Source organism: Ischnura elegans, chromosome 10 (genome assembly GCF_921293095.1).
Source record: "Ischnura elegans chromosome 10, ioIscEleg1.1, whole genome shotgun sequence".
Classification (NCBI taxonomy): Eukaryota; Metazoa; Arthropoda; class Insecta; order Odonata; family Coenagrionidae; genus Ischnura; species Ischnura elegans.
In genome coordinates this window covers 73,711,318-73,726,975 of record NC_060255.1, presented here as the reverse complement: position 1 = coordinate 73,726,975, position 15,658 = coordinate 73,711,318, and the positions used below count along the sequence as shown (strand labels likewise).

Sequence of the window (15,658 nt, the reverse complement as noted above, 5' to 3'; positions counted from 1 at the left end):
ATTAATTTTTTTCTAACAGTTAATTTGGACCAGACTATTTGAATTGAAAAATATGGACCGGAAAGGTTTGAATAGTACTTTATTGGAGATACACAAGCGGCGCGGCGTCCTATATTTAGAACCGCTCCATTAAAGACACGCACCTTAGTGAGAAAAAGAGAAAAAGAGTAGCCAGAGGGGAGGGAGAATTAAACTCCTGAAATCTCCAAGCCTGGCAGTCCCATAAAAACTTTCGCAGACCCCTCCTCGGAACATTCCCTTTCTATCTCTCACACCCTGATACCCTGGGTACGGGAAGGAGTGTGGGGATGTATACCCTGAGCGCAGGCGCTGATGTTACGACCCGCGATATCCGACTCGGGGCGGGGTTGGAGCCCTACAGTGGGGAAGTGGAGAACGTTACGTGGGGAACCGAGGGAGCTCCGACCGGAGCATTCGCCGTCCAAGTCCCATCGCCGACTAGTTCCCAAAACAAATGCCGTCGACCCCGCGCTCCACGTGGGAGGAGTGGAAGGTCCACGGTGCCGCGGTACCCGACCCCGGCACCCTATGCGACGGACACCGTAGTGACTCCGGTGTCATACGTCACACAGCCGCCGGGCAACCCAGCGTTGATACCACCTCCACGGAGTTCCCACCGGCAACGATGGAGTCCGTCCCTTCTACGGACTCGGGTTCGAGCTTGACAACCCTCCCGCCGGAGCTGATCTTCAATGAGGATTCTTTGGTCAGCATAGTGGCTTACTGCACGCTTCTTGCCATCTCAGCCGTGGGCAACCTCAGCGTGATCGCGTCGCTGATACGTCTCCGGCACAGAAAATCACGCGTGGACTTTATGCTCACGCATTTGGCGGTGGCAGACCTAGTGGTCACGTTTGTGATGATCCCCATGGAGATTGGGTGGAGAGCTACCACGCAGTGGTTAGCGGGAAACATAGCGTGCAAGGTTTTCCTGTTTGTGAGGGCCTTCGGGCTCTACCTTAGTTCCATGGTGCTGGTCTGTGTGTCATTGGATCGCTATTTCGCCGTGGTGCACCCGTTAAGGGTTTCAGATGCGAGACATAGGGCGAAGGTGATGTTGTACGTCGCCTGGGCCGTGGCACTGGTTTGTGCATTTCCACAGGTATGTGAACAAAATCTATTCTCTTCTAAAAGTTTATTATCGGTATAGAAAGTTGTTTCCCCATTTTTCTAAAGGTGTATCTTCAATAATATGATGCGTTGAGTGAATAAAAGATCAATATTTTTCTCTATTGAGAATTGCTGTCGAGTAGGACAACTTAGAACATAAAGGATTGTGAACAGAATCTATTTTCTTCTTCAAGTTCATTTTCGGGATACAAAGTTATATCCCTGTTTTTACGATATAATATTTCCTGGAGTTTAGATCAATTTTTAAACAAGTTTCAGCCAACGTTTCGATTTATTTTTAAATCATCATCAGGGCTAAAAAATTAAATTTCCCTGTTTTTCTAAAGGAGTATCTTCAACATTATGATGCGATGAGTGATGAAATAATTAATATTTTCGCGATCAAGAATTATTGTCACGTAGTGTATCTTAGAACATTTAGAATTGTTGGAACATCTAAAGTGCATTAAGTGAAGTATATGAAGAGATACTCGTCTCTGGCACAACGATTGTGCAGTCAACTTGTAGTACATATTACTCCAGCAATAATGATCCTTTCTAACGATCAATGACGCAAGTGAATTTTGAAGTGGCGCATTTATTTTTATGCAACTAAGAGGAGGCGGGATTCCAACTGAAATGAAGATAATAGCGTCAGTATCGACGAAAAACATTACAGGCACCAACAAGTAAGTTTCAAAAAGTTATTGTCACTATCCTAAATTTAAATCCACATAATTAAAAGGCATTAACATTTTTTATGATTAATATTTTTAACGATCGAGAATCGTAGCCGTGTACTTCAACTTACAACATTGAGAATTTTTGGGGCATCGAAAGTGTAATAAGTGAGGTAAAAAGTGAAACATATGAAGTGACACTCGCCTCCTGCACAACGTTTATGGAGTTAACTTTTAGTACGTATTACTCCAGAAATGATAATGAGAAAACTTTTGGTATTGACGGAAAAGTTTACAGACATGCATAAGTATACTACGCAAAGTTATTCTTACTTATCTAAAAGTTCATTCACGCCATATAAAGATATTTCCAAGTTTTTTTCAAGGAATCTGCTCAATATTTTGATACAGTGAGTGACCACACGATTGATAGGTATATGTTTCATTCCCTGAAGAATTGTTGTGGGAAAATTTGGTCACAAAGATAAATACTTATATCCACCAAATCCAAAAAATAGGCAGCAGAGATAATATTCTACTAAGAAATAATGTTTTACTCAGATCGTTTGTTGATGAAAATGGGAGATGGGAGAGAGTTAGTGTTTCATAATCGAGGTTAGAGCCCAGGTTAAAACGATAAAATTCCTGAAAAAAAAACAGGACGACAATACCTTCAGTTTTGATGAAAAAGTTCACAGATACGAGCAAGAACGTTTCCAAAAGTTATCAACACTCTTAAAAATATTCATTCACATCCTTAAAAGTTATTCATATAATTTTTTACGAAGAACAAAGAGGGCCCTTCAATTATATGAATGAATATTTTTATCTGAATATTTGTGGACAGGTATACATAACCCTCGATCAAGAATATTTATACGGACATGCAGCGGCAGGTGAAAATTCGCTAATAGCCAGTGTGCAAATAACCCAAGATGAAAGTTTTTCACGAGGAAAGAACATTTTGCTGTGCAGCAGAATTTATTTGATGTTTAAGAACTAGAATTAGATTAACTGTGGCGGTTCACAATCGAGGTTTGGGCACAGATTAGGACGACTAAATATGGAGAAACCCTCGTACATTCATAATTCAAGTGAGATAAGATTATTCACTGGCACCACTGTTGTCCTCAACAATAATAGCGTGGTTGTTCCGCCACAGCGATGAGATTTTTTCAGTATCAAGAAAAACATTTACAGATACGCAAAAATATTTTTACAAAGTTTTTCACATTATTTTCAAAGCTATATTCATGCTGTTCAAATTAATTTGTCTATTATCTTGAAAATAATAGAGACAGTGGAGTTAATTTGGCTGTTCACAATAGGAGGGTCCTATTTCTTAGTACTTCCAAATGGATGTATTTTTTAGAGGAACAATTGATATAGTGGCTCTTATGAAGTGGTATTCGTCCCTTGCGCTATGCCACAGTTGCTCACTTAGACACGAGTCTAGTCGTAATGTGCGCTATTTCAAAATTAATAGAATAATATTGTATTTTTGACTACCAGACGATAAGATGCTTCGAAGAGCACAAAACACCTCCTCATAGTTAAAATTCTCTCGTTATTGCTCAATTTTTAGCTTCCAGCCAAAGCGATTGTAGTAAATTCCAGTGTTTAAATAACATTACGTTATTACAAGGCTAGAGTTCAGCTCAAGAATATCTTGACTAAAACAATAGCAAACTATAACGAAACCTTTTAAAAACCCTGTTGATGTATCACTTAGGCTCTAGTGGTATATTTTTGTAACATATGACGCGTTTAAATTTTACGTATTAATCATAATATTTCAATGCGTATGAAGTAAACTATAGAAAACATTTACCCGGGCCTAAAATCCAATTATATATTACCTCAGGGTTTTTGTGGACGATTTTTTTCAATATTTGAGATTCAGAAAAAAATAACGAAAATGTTTACCTGCCTTGCTAAATGTGATGGGAAAAAAATGATAACGAAAGTTTTTAACGAGTCTCGAAAAAATTTAAAATACGATCTATCGAAAGATAGAGATGCTTCCTTTAATATGCCTTATTGATGCTGGCGGCTGAGATGTGTCCCATGTGATATCGCAACAGCGAAAAAGAGCGATTTATTTTCAGTGCTCCTTAAACTTACAACTGATTTTAAATTAAAAACTCTTTGTTCCTATAAGGCACCTTTAATAATCAACTACCACCCTTTCCGATTAAAAAAATATTTAGAGAGAAATGTTTAACGTATGTATAATTTTAATGCTTAATTTTGCGAAATCAACAGCGATATTATTAAGTATTTTTACTCAACTATGTTTCGTGAAAAATAATGTAAATATCAAACTAGAATTCAGTTCATCACAAATCACTATCGAGATCTTGAGAATGACTTGTAATAGATATATCTAAGATCGGTGAATAAATTTCTATAAAACATAAATAAGCGAAATTATTTCCGAAATTTTTTTGTAGTTTTCTTCACAGCATCAGCACCAAATCTATTTCAATCCACACACTTTACGCATTCCGCAAACAGAAAAAACCGCAAATATGATCCATGTTAAATAGTTTAGAAACACTATGGAAGAATGTGAAATTAATGTGGAATTACGAAACCAATCTCGCTGCTTACTTTGGAAGCGTGCCTTGGGAGTAAAAGGGTAAAGAAAAAGTGGAGCGAAGGTTATACACTACTGAAAAATAAGGTCGTAGCGACGCGAGAATTGGGAATACCCGCTGAGGATTTATTAAAAGCCTATTAGTCCTCAGCCTTACGATTTATAACAGAACACGCCAATGGGGAAATAGATGGGCTCTAGGAGGGGAGAAGAAGGCAAATTAATAATTAGTAAGACCAATTACCTATTCGCGCATTGTATTTCTCCAGGGTATTTTGATTCCATGATGCTAGGGATTGAAATGCGACGAATGTGCAACAACGCAACTAAAAAGCTACTTATTTTTACAATCTTTTTTCTTGCTCGTCCGGAACTTGCTTCGTCTGTCTGTTTCATTGATGGAATCTTGTTTTCAATTTTTAATCTACATCCCATTGTCGGAACGGCAAGAAACTTTACATTCTTGCTGGCATCTGATGACAATGGAATATTCAACAATCAGATATTTGATATTTTGTTCGATTTTGCTCTAATAAATTAATTTGCAATTTCCACGTGGAGAAATATTATAAAATTTCTCAATAGATGGCATTATTTGCATATTTTGTTAGATATTTCTTCTACAGCTCTGATTTTATCGATTTCAAGACTCACTGCTAAATATTAGCAAATAAAAATAAAATAGAAAAATATCAAATATTACGCCTTTTGCCAAAAGCAGTACAAAAACCCCAAAATAGTTAAAAAAAAAACAAAACAAAATTGTCATCACTCGAAGAGTAAAGCATGGTTGCTGATTAGGTTTAGATATTTATATTGTGTGCCAATCCTTACTCAGGGTCTTATACACTCATTTCTAAATAGCTAAACATAATATAAATTATTATTAGGAATCGCATAACACTTTCACAAGTACCTTTATTCCCTGTTCTTGTTATCCTAACTTTAATTCATTTAGGCGTTCACTAATTCATTCGTAAGTTAAACATTGAAATAAAATCAGTTTCAATACTTTCTACACTATAAAATACGTAGTATTAATTTTATTAAAATTTTAGTGTTCAATTTTTCTTGAGTATAATACGCAGGAACGATACATATCAAACTGGTCAATACATCATGTAATAAAAATAATGCAACTGAATTTGCAGTTACCGCCGATTTGAAAGCAATATGAATTAACAGTAAGAGGCATGTGAAATAAATGTGACATACAACTGCAAACAATAAGGCCGTATCAGTAGAAGAATATAGACTACCCCGAAACGATTTTTCCAATTTGTGGTATATTATTTTTATTCGCCTTTAAACACATAAATAAATTATTCGTGGGAATCAATTAGCTCTTTTACACATTTTTTATTCCGAGTTCGCGTTATCCTAAGTTAAATTCATTTAAGGAATCATTACTTCATTCTTTAGTTAAACATTGGCATGGAAGCTATTTCATTGTTACATTTTACAACATAAATAGCATAAAATGTCAAAATAAATACATAAAATGTAATTCTAAAGTAACTAGTTCAGTAATCTTATTTTCTTATTATTAAAAAACGAAGAAACGACCCATATCAATTAGGTTTAAATAGATATATGATAATTTAAGTTCATATAATTAATATCTATATATAATTAAAATGTAACTTAATTTATATAATTATAAATCATAAAATGGAGATGATTTATTGATTTATAATTTGACAGATTAATAGACAACCGATTAGGCTGTCCCCACCGATTTAAAAGCCAGTCAATATGAATAAAAAAATAAGAGGCAATGTGAATTGAAAGTGACACAGAACTGCAAACTATAGGACCGTGTCAACAGGAGAATCGAGGCAAACCTATAAGGATTTCTCCAATGTGTGCCCGTCTCCAGAATTTCGTTTTGTAACGCCGAAGGGAAGCGGGCGGAGTGTTTGAGAGGAACTGAAGGAAATTGGGAAAGGAATAGACCATCCCGGCGTCATGAATAGGAGACTGAATCGCCCTTGAGGATCCTTGTTTGCTGTTATGACCTTCTAATAGCTTAGGCACGACCTTGTTCTATAGCCCTTATCCTATTAACCTTATTTGAGCGACAGATATGCCTTTTGGGAAGTAGCATTAAAGTGCGTCTTCATGTGAATCCAACGAAAGATTTGTTCGTTGAGCTCCGGATTATTTTATGCTAATAGAGCGGCTAGTTGGAAATAGGCAGGCTCCCGCACGATTCTATTCATGTTTACCCAAGAAACCTCCTTAGCGTAGTCTCGACAAAAATCTATTTGAGGGTTAGTTATGGAAATGAAGAGAATGATATTCAGCAAATAATATCTAGGAACATGAAATGTGGTTTTTCACCAGCCGATGGAATTCAAGAATATCCTTAGTATTTTTTTACGGAATAAACTTACCTATAATACTTGGTAATATGCAAGTAAGCAAACATGACAAAGATTTCCTCGTAGAAAGATTTCAGCTAAAGAAATACGGAGATGTTGCTGATGCTCCAGAATCGTGCATTTAAAAGAAATTTTTTTAAGAAAATTTATTTTTCAGGAAGAGGGACTTAGGATCACGATTCCAAGGCACAGAGATAAGATAACGATTTTGGAAGCCATGAGTACACGCCGGCTTGTCATCAGTTTTCTTGTTCCTCATCAGATTGCTATAGATTTTCTGGACAGGATGTTTCCTATAACAGGGAATGAAGATGCAATTCAGGATTGGAATTCACGATTGTACTACCTAAAACGCTGATTTAAGAAGAGGAGGTAAGCATAGTATGGAGTAAACGAAAACTTTTCATTTATATAGGCAGTGAAGTGACATACATGCTATCTTCGAGACCAGGGAACTCATATGGCGCGGTTTTCAATTTTGCTTTGGAATTTTTGAATGCAATAAGAGGCATAGTATGGCGGAAAAATCTAATCTAAATGTCTTTTTTCATACATATTGGGGCATGGTATCAGAAAAATTTCAGTAGCTTCATGCATGTGAACACAAATACCCAAGAGCAACGATGCATGGGGGGTCTCCTAAACTGATTTATTCAGATTTAAGTGCCGGGATGGTCCCAAAACATAAACCATAAGACTTGGGTTTATTCAACCCTCATATAAAGCACACATTTTAACCCTCCATAAAATGCTCTCCAATGCATTCAGCCTTTCCGTCGTTGAAGGACGTTCAAATCGACGTTCTCAATTTTTACTCCGAGAAAATACAAATGAAAACCTCCTCTTACATTTTAATTCGTCATGTAAAACCTATAAACTTGGGTTACTTTTACAAATCCATTGTTGTAGCATTTTTTGACCCATTTTAGAGAATTTTCATCGCTTTATCGTCTGTAAATACAGGATCTATCAATGGGTTCTGAAACCTCAATCAGGTAACTTTTTAAATATCACTTCCTTACAAGAAATTTTCATATGAATCTTTCCACAGATAATTTATAACCTACCATCGGGCGAGAGCAACGACAGTTTCTGCTTGACACCAAAAAGGCTTGGCAAAATAAGTAAATAATAAGTGAGTAAAATAATTCTCATCCTTTTTTATATTTGCTTACAGCTTCAATGCTAATAAAAATGGTCTCGTGTAAAGAAAAAATGATAACTCGAAGACTATTCATGATATAGCTCTTTAAATAGCTTTTATAGGATATGCAGCTTTGTTGAACTTGTTGAAACATGATAAACTACCCATATGCATACCATTAATGTGTTTAACCAAATAAAACTCAGTTTTGCTTCTAAGTAACGTCGAAAAAGCATGCGTTTTCAGCTATATTCAGGAAAGATTTAAACTACGAACTATTTGTGCTGTAAATTTTAATGGCGAAATGTGTAGCTTCAACAATAATTATGATTGAGTAGAAAACTTTCACATTAATAAAATGAGTGGTTTTGAAACTCAATTTCTCCCAGAAGCGGCTCTGGGTTAGAACGGGTTAAGAAGTAAGCATCAATATGTGCGTTTAGTAAATTCAGAGAATATCACGAAACGCTGCGGAACGAACAAGCTATTTTCTACCTCTTTTGCGCCGAACCTTGGATTTAGTCGACGTGAATTTTTCAACGCAAACAAATGGACGTCGGCTATAGCCGATGCAGGGGAAGGGAAGTGACCGCTGAGGTGGAAGTGGTCGGAGATATTCTGTCCCTGGCCGAGACCCAGCTTAGCGAGACCTCCCCACACCAGTAATCCGTGGTTGTGGTAGTCGATGACTTTCAAGAAGAAAAATTTCCTACGTAATCCTATTCATTATGTTTTGAATTGAATTATTTGTTTTATTCTGTTTTTAAGTAATTTTTAAACGAAATTGACGGATTTCTGGTCTTCGTACCATTAGGTTCACTAACTTTACTAATATCAACACTAAAAATCCTTTTAAAATTCCACAATGCTTAGCAAAGGAATGACCGGGGTCGCATGGTTACCGAGAAGGACCATTATCCGTCATTTTACGGGTAGTAATTATTTTAAATATTTCTTCATTCATGTTAAAATTAATTGAAAACTTCATTACTGTCAGCGTCAAAATGATGTGCTTCTGTACTTTGCAAATTTATATCTGGACTTCAGTTTGTGCCATAATAATAAATAATACGCCATTTTACAGAAAATTTTATTTTAAATTCTAATTTATTTTTTGTTTTATAAAAAATGTAAAAATCAAGACACGCGAGTGCAATAAATGACTCCACGGACCATTTTATCAACTCCATGAACTTTGTAACTCAACCTAGGGAAAACTACTACGTCTGCAACATTCATCTTCCACAATAAGTAGCAAAGATTAATGTACATTAATAAAATGGCTTTTGCGTATTTTTAGAACGCATATTTTGTTGTAAAGTAACGAAAATGTTCAAATACTACCTAGTCCTACAGTTTACCCCGCAAGAAAAAATAAAACTGATAAAAACACTTCTTAATATATTTGAAAATTTTCTATGACCCGAAAATACATGATTTTTATGTAGTATAGGTTATATGCGGGCAATAAAAAAATACGCCGGAGCGAACGAATGCTGCGTTGCCACGTTTTGCGCGCGAAACTTTGCATCCTGGTAACCGACACTGGCCCGGCGCGGCCCCGTCTGGCAACATGGCATTAATAGTAGTTATTTACATTCAAAAATATTTATATTTTTATAGATTATGGCTAGAATAGTTGGTATTGCACCCGATAGGGGTTCATTGTCCTAACTCTAAGCCTAGAACTTTTTCACTCACAAAATACATACGAATACAAATATATACCCTCAGGAATCCATAGTCAATAATTGGGATGCTTGGAGAAGGATTAATTACTCACCAGCAGCGAAGATCAGCAATACTGAGGAGATAGATCAGTAGTGGCGCGCAGCTTCTATCAAAATCAGTGTAATTAGTGGATGGATCATTAATTACAGGCAGAGTCATACCACATACCTAAGTCGTTTAAGCTCATAATCCTTCTTTTTGTGAGTTAATTCCATAGAGAAAGAATGAATATTCCATATATCGTAGAGATGTAACAAGCCACTCTTCAGTAAGCAATCTCAATAGATGCTTTTCATTAGTCGTAAAGAAGCTAACCGTTGACCTGTAATGGTACCTAAAACAAAGGTAAGTTGGCGCAGTAGTTCATAGAATGAGTTTGTGGTTAGCATTAAAGTTATTCCGTGAGAATAAACATGCGATGCATTGAATAATTTTTCGAGGTAATCGAAATTCATTCCAGAACGGAGTGGCATAAAGTTTTGTTTTTGCAATATAAGATTATTAATTTTTTTTTACATATCATCAGGCTGTCGACTGTCGACCTCTCTCCCCTGATTTCCTAATAAATATGTAAAAAACAGGACTTTTAGGACGAATTAATGAGAGCGATGAAATTCAGTGCAAATGCATGTAAAAGTATAGTTTAAAAAAAGTAGGTACTAGCTCTCGTAGTTGAAAGAAAGCATATAAATAAAATATAAAATTCTGAAAGGGAGACAACTTTTACGTTCGACCGTCTTGTAGATTGAACATTCAAACATTTGAAGCACAGATTTGACTCCATTAATAAGCGACCATATTTTGGCTTCGTGTCGTTTAATTGCACTAACATTGTCTGGTTACTTAAACACCGTACTTATTATTTTTCCGGATTTTAGACCCTCAAAATTGGGTTGCTGTATTGATTCGAGGATTATTTGAATTCAAGAATTCCTATAAAAAATAGGAAAAATAACGGATGCGTACGAAGCCAGTGTAACTCGCTTACGTCGTGGTGATAGCGAAAAATAAAGGATTAACACTAAAGGGACCAGATTCGTCACTATGACGGATAACCTCTACTGAATTAATCATATTGCCTAGAATTTTTCTCTGTCGCCTTCACTTTTCTGACATTTATATATTTATTATGCTATGCATTCTGTTAAAATACAATTTAATTTTTCCGCGTAGAAATTGAGTCCAGCAAAGACCAGCAACCGTCTTGAATAGCACTTGAAAGACCAGCAACCGTCAAAATTACTGTTTAAGAGATTTTATATTTTTTTACGGTTATGCATACTTTAATTCAGGAAATCACTAAACCATATTACCTCTAGCCATTTTGATATTTTAGTTCGCACATTTATGCATTTCTAATTCCTTATTGCATTTTGAATGGGAATAAGCAGCACATCTACCATACCCTTTTGGTTGACCAGGGCACAAGAAAATGGGAGGGACATTAGCGCAGTTCATTTTAACTTTTTAATTGTAATTTTTTTGTGAAAAAAATGAATCGATAATTATCATAAAATTATTAATTATTCATGATTTACCGTTGGGAAATAATTAGCAACTAAATTCCCCTTATAATTCCGCATACGATCATATTTAGAGCCCTTACAATAATTTTGACCTTCTCTATAATTAAAGCAGGAATATGCGTAAAAATCACACAAATTTCAGAGAAAATCTGCAAAATGTGTAGTCAAAACATTTTCCTTAAATATAAATAACAATGTATCCAAGTTGATGCTGATGAAGTCGATTTTTTTCTATTCCCATCAATATATTCTCGTGAATTTATTTCGGCATTTACCTTAGGAGGGAAAGGAATAATGTCGTTGGTAAATCTAATCGAACACAGATAATTCTCCCGCTTTATTCCGTGGGTGGTACTTGTTTGCATTAAATTTATTGTTTACTAGTGTTTTATAGTGTAGATCTTTGAAAATGTAGTGCAAACTTCTTGGCCAACGTTTTGGTACTATATTTTAATACAATGCTTAGGGCTATAAATGAAAATTATTGTATTAATTACATTATTGGAGGCATGAAAGGTTATTAAAATGTTTTCACAATACTAAAATAAAATAAAATTCAACTGTAAATAAATTAAATTTAAAAATGGCAAACCGTTTTTGCCATGAATATAATTTTTTTTATTGATTGAAACTGAGCTAATACATGCCATAGTCGCCAATCACTTATGATTATTTGAGTAAAAGTAAATTTTTCTAAACTTATCAATGCCTAGTCTTTTAATACAACTTTTTTTTTTTGAAAATATGTAATATAATCTTTGCAAGAAGATTATTGTAAGATATTTAATAACATTTATTTGAAATTTATTTTCTTTGCATTTAGTTGCTAAAGAACTACACTCCAAGGTTCCAACGTTAAAAATTGAGGTCATGAGGAAGGAAATAAACCTCAATTTAACTAAATTCAATGCAGATTTTTCCTATCGTGATGGGATGTAATGAAAAAAGTGCGGCTTACATTCCCTCACTATGCGTTCTACTCGCTTGAACCAGAGGTTCGCGTTGGTGGCTAGAATTTTGGCTTCCCACTCCATGGGTCCGTGGTCAACCATAGATCTTTTATCCTATACGGAAGATCTATGGGGTCAACTCCCTACGGTGGGGGAAAATTTTCAACGATTGTCCGATCCCTGCTTGGGTGCTATACGGAGGCCACATCAAGGACAGCACTCCGTCCGTAAGATGGGACGTTAAGTCGTGGTCCCCGTGGCGCCATTTGTTAAGTGCAGACTTGTGACGACGCCGGGTTTCCTCAACACCCTAACCTTCCCTACGGCACAAATGACTTTAGCTGTAAGTTACCACCACTAGGTAGCATTCATTTCTGAAAATACGAGTGGCGGTGTATATTAAGGTAACTCGAGAGTTCCCACAATACCGGGCCTTATATACCCATTAAACAACAAAAGACATGCTAAATTCTAGCAGACGACACAAGAAAAAAAAGAAGGTCGCTCATCACTCGCTGTTGCCGCGCGCCAACATGAATCGGGAAGAAGACGCGGACGCAGAATGCGCCGTGACGAGGCTTTTCGTCACAGTATAAATACTTTAAAATATGTATGTTAGTGCGCATGCATAAATGGTAATGCCGTCACAAAAACTCTTCAATGATTTTTATTCTATCACCATTTTATAACATAGAGATTTAATTTTCCTCCTCAATAGGTAGGTTCTGACACCCATTAAGGTTTTAATTTTAGGTTCTCTCAAAAATTCTTCATTGAGGCCATATGGCAGTGTGACGGATTTACTGTGATGTGACGGAATTACTGTGACAGAATTACCTAAAATTAGGTGATGTGTGTTTTTAATAAGCTTTCATTTTAGATAGCTGTGTTGAATAAATTGCATAGTCACTAACCTCTGAGCTGATATTTCAGGATAAATAATGAACTTCGTAATTAGGTTATGTTAGGTATAGAGATGAATTATTTGTAGATGAGCTGTTAAAAATATTGTAAATGCGGTTGAATATAGTCTCCTTATCTCTTCCATGTGTAAGTATTGTTTAAGATGGGCTGCGCATATGGTAAATGTACATGAGTACAACTGGGGCCCAACAATAAGAATCAATGTGTAAATTTCCTTACTCAATCAATAGATTTAATTTAATTATTTATAAATTTTGCAGAATCGTATCTCTTCATCTATGCTTTCATTAGCATTGACCAGCAAGATTATATATTTATGGGAGGTTATTCGGGAATCTCACCGGGTCAGGTTCTCCAACTCCATCTCGGATGACGTTTCGATGAGCGAGTTGTCCATCACCATCAGGGCATGCCGGCCGAGATGGAGTTGGAGATCCTGACCCGGTGGAATTCACGAATAACCTTCAACGATTCGATACGCCGGGAAAGCCTGCGATAATTCTTTAAGATTATATCTATCTTAACCCTAGAACGGGCGCGCTGGCGTATAAAGTATGCCAATCTTCGAAAACCAAGGATTTCAAAATTGTACGTACATTCTGGTCTAGAATGGCCTCGTACGATGGCTGTTTTTTTTAAGTAAGGACCGTTTTCCCGTACACTGAAGCAATTCGTTCGCCGTCCGTACCGAGTGTGCGCGCCGCCTCCCGGCATTCCTTGCGAACAACCACATGTCAGTTGCAGTTCTGTATCTAGCCTTCACGCTTTAATGTGGATCTTTAAAATGCTTAAGATAATTGAATCGCGCGCCACGTGTGAGATTTGGTCAGTGATACGATTTTTGACTTCAAGAAGCATGTCGGCTGCAGACGTCATCCTCAGTTTTGTGTAGTGTATGCTGCTAATGCAATGAGCGGAGCGAAGTAAAGTCAGGAAATGGGTCGGTGAATTTAAAGATGGCCGCGAAAATGTTTTCGATGACGATGATGATCGCTCAGGACGGCCATCTTTGATCACAAACGCTGTCGCGCTGCAAAATCAAGGCCACGGTGTTCTGCAACAGGCGCGGTGTTTTGCCAGCGGACTTAATAACACGAGGAATGACGATGAACTCGGAAGCCTACTGTGCAACCCTGGTCAGTCTCCGACACGCCATTCAGAGCAAAAGACGCGGCATCTCGCGTGAAGTCCTGGTTGTCAGGGCAGGAGGCAAACTTCTTGAAAGAGTGGTTTTAAAAGTTAGTTTTAAGTTATTATAAGTGCCTAAACAAGCAAGGTAACAAACTAAAACAAACAAGCCAAAAATGTGTAAACATAAAGAAAAGTATGAAAATTCTATAAGATTTTTGAAAAAAAATTTTGGTTTGTTTTATATAAAAAACGGCCCTTACTTAAAAAAAACCCTCGTATATTCTTAAAATATACCTTGTCTGTCAATAGTGCGAGTTTTCAAAGCTAAAAATATTGTAGCTAATTTATTTTTAGATCGACAAGAGGAACTGACACCGACAAAGTACGCCGCGCGACCGGCCGTGCACATTGTGATTTGCTTTTCTTGATTGGCCTCGTGTATTCTTACAATGTCATTTTGACTGTCTATACGTGAGTTTTTAAGCAAAAAGTGTTGTTGCAAATTTTTTTTAGATCGGCAAGAGGAACCCGACACCCGTGGCGAATAACTTACGCCGCGCGACAGGCCGTCTACCACCTGTGTACCTCTATATCTGTACCACCTAGAGCTGGATCAAATTTCAACAAATAGAGATAAATTTTAACAAAAAATCGAATGTTATCATATGCAGTGTGTATACAGCAAGTTGGCGCACGGGCCCGTTCTCTCGCGAGCAAAGGAGGGGAGGAAAGGAACGACAAAAAACTGTATGGGACCGGCACAGGTACCTGGCGGGAGGAGGGGGAGGAAAGGGACGGGCGAACGGACCCGATCTATACGGAATGTGTCGTCAAGAGCGGAAGGCTGGAGAAACGTGGATGAAAAATATTTGTGAAGACGCACAAAACAATCTTAAACATGGAAAAATAGAGGCCGCCTAAAGGGTAGTGAGGAACCACTTCAAGGAAAGGGGCGTAAGATGTAATACCCTTAGGGACAAAACGGAGAACTAATGATTGAAAACTAAGATAAAGGGAAGAGATGGAATATCTGGAATATTTGTGCAAAGTAAGTAGCCTAAGGACGAATGCTATCGAAAACGAGAGGGAAGTGGATGCCAATGACAATGATGATGATCCATTAAATTTTAAGATCAGAATTTGATGCGGCTGTTGATAAATGCCTAAGACATTCGAATGAAACGGTTTCAGTGATATGTAATATTTCACAGCCTCCCGCGTGAACGATTGAGAAATATACATGAATTGCTGACAGAAAAAAAACCTGAAACACGAATCTTTGGCTTTTCGGGTCACAACGCAGGTCGTTATGCTATCAACGCTCCTAATTTCTCATGGCAAATTTCTGGCTTTTCATGGTACTAGACGCTATCTCAATAAAATTTTCTATGGAAAGTCATGTAAATTTCGGTGACAGTTTTATATCCTAGTTTAGTTGGAATTTGGATTTACTCTTTT

General features: G+C 36.8%; 1 protein-coding gene across 1 annotated transcript in view; it reads left to right on the top strand.

Annotated features, from left to right (window-relative positions):
- The first annotated feature begins 475 nt into the window (after window positions 1-475).
- LOC124166456 (adipokinetic hormone/corazonin-related peptide receptor variant I-like) overlaps window positions 476-15,658 on the top strand; it is a 77,834-nt gene continuing 62,651 nt past the window's right edge. The window contains exon 1 of the mRNA XM_046543986.1: window positions 476-1,123. Within this exon, the coding sequence (XP_046399942.1) occupies window positions 476-1,123 (648 nt within the window). The remainder of the gene's footprint in view (window positions 1,124-15,658) is intronic.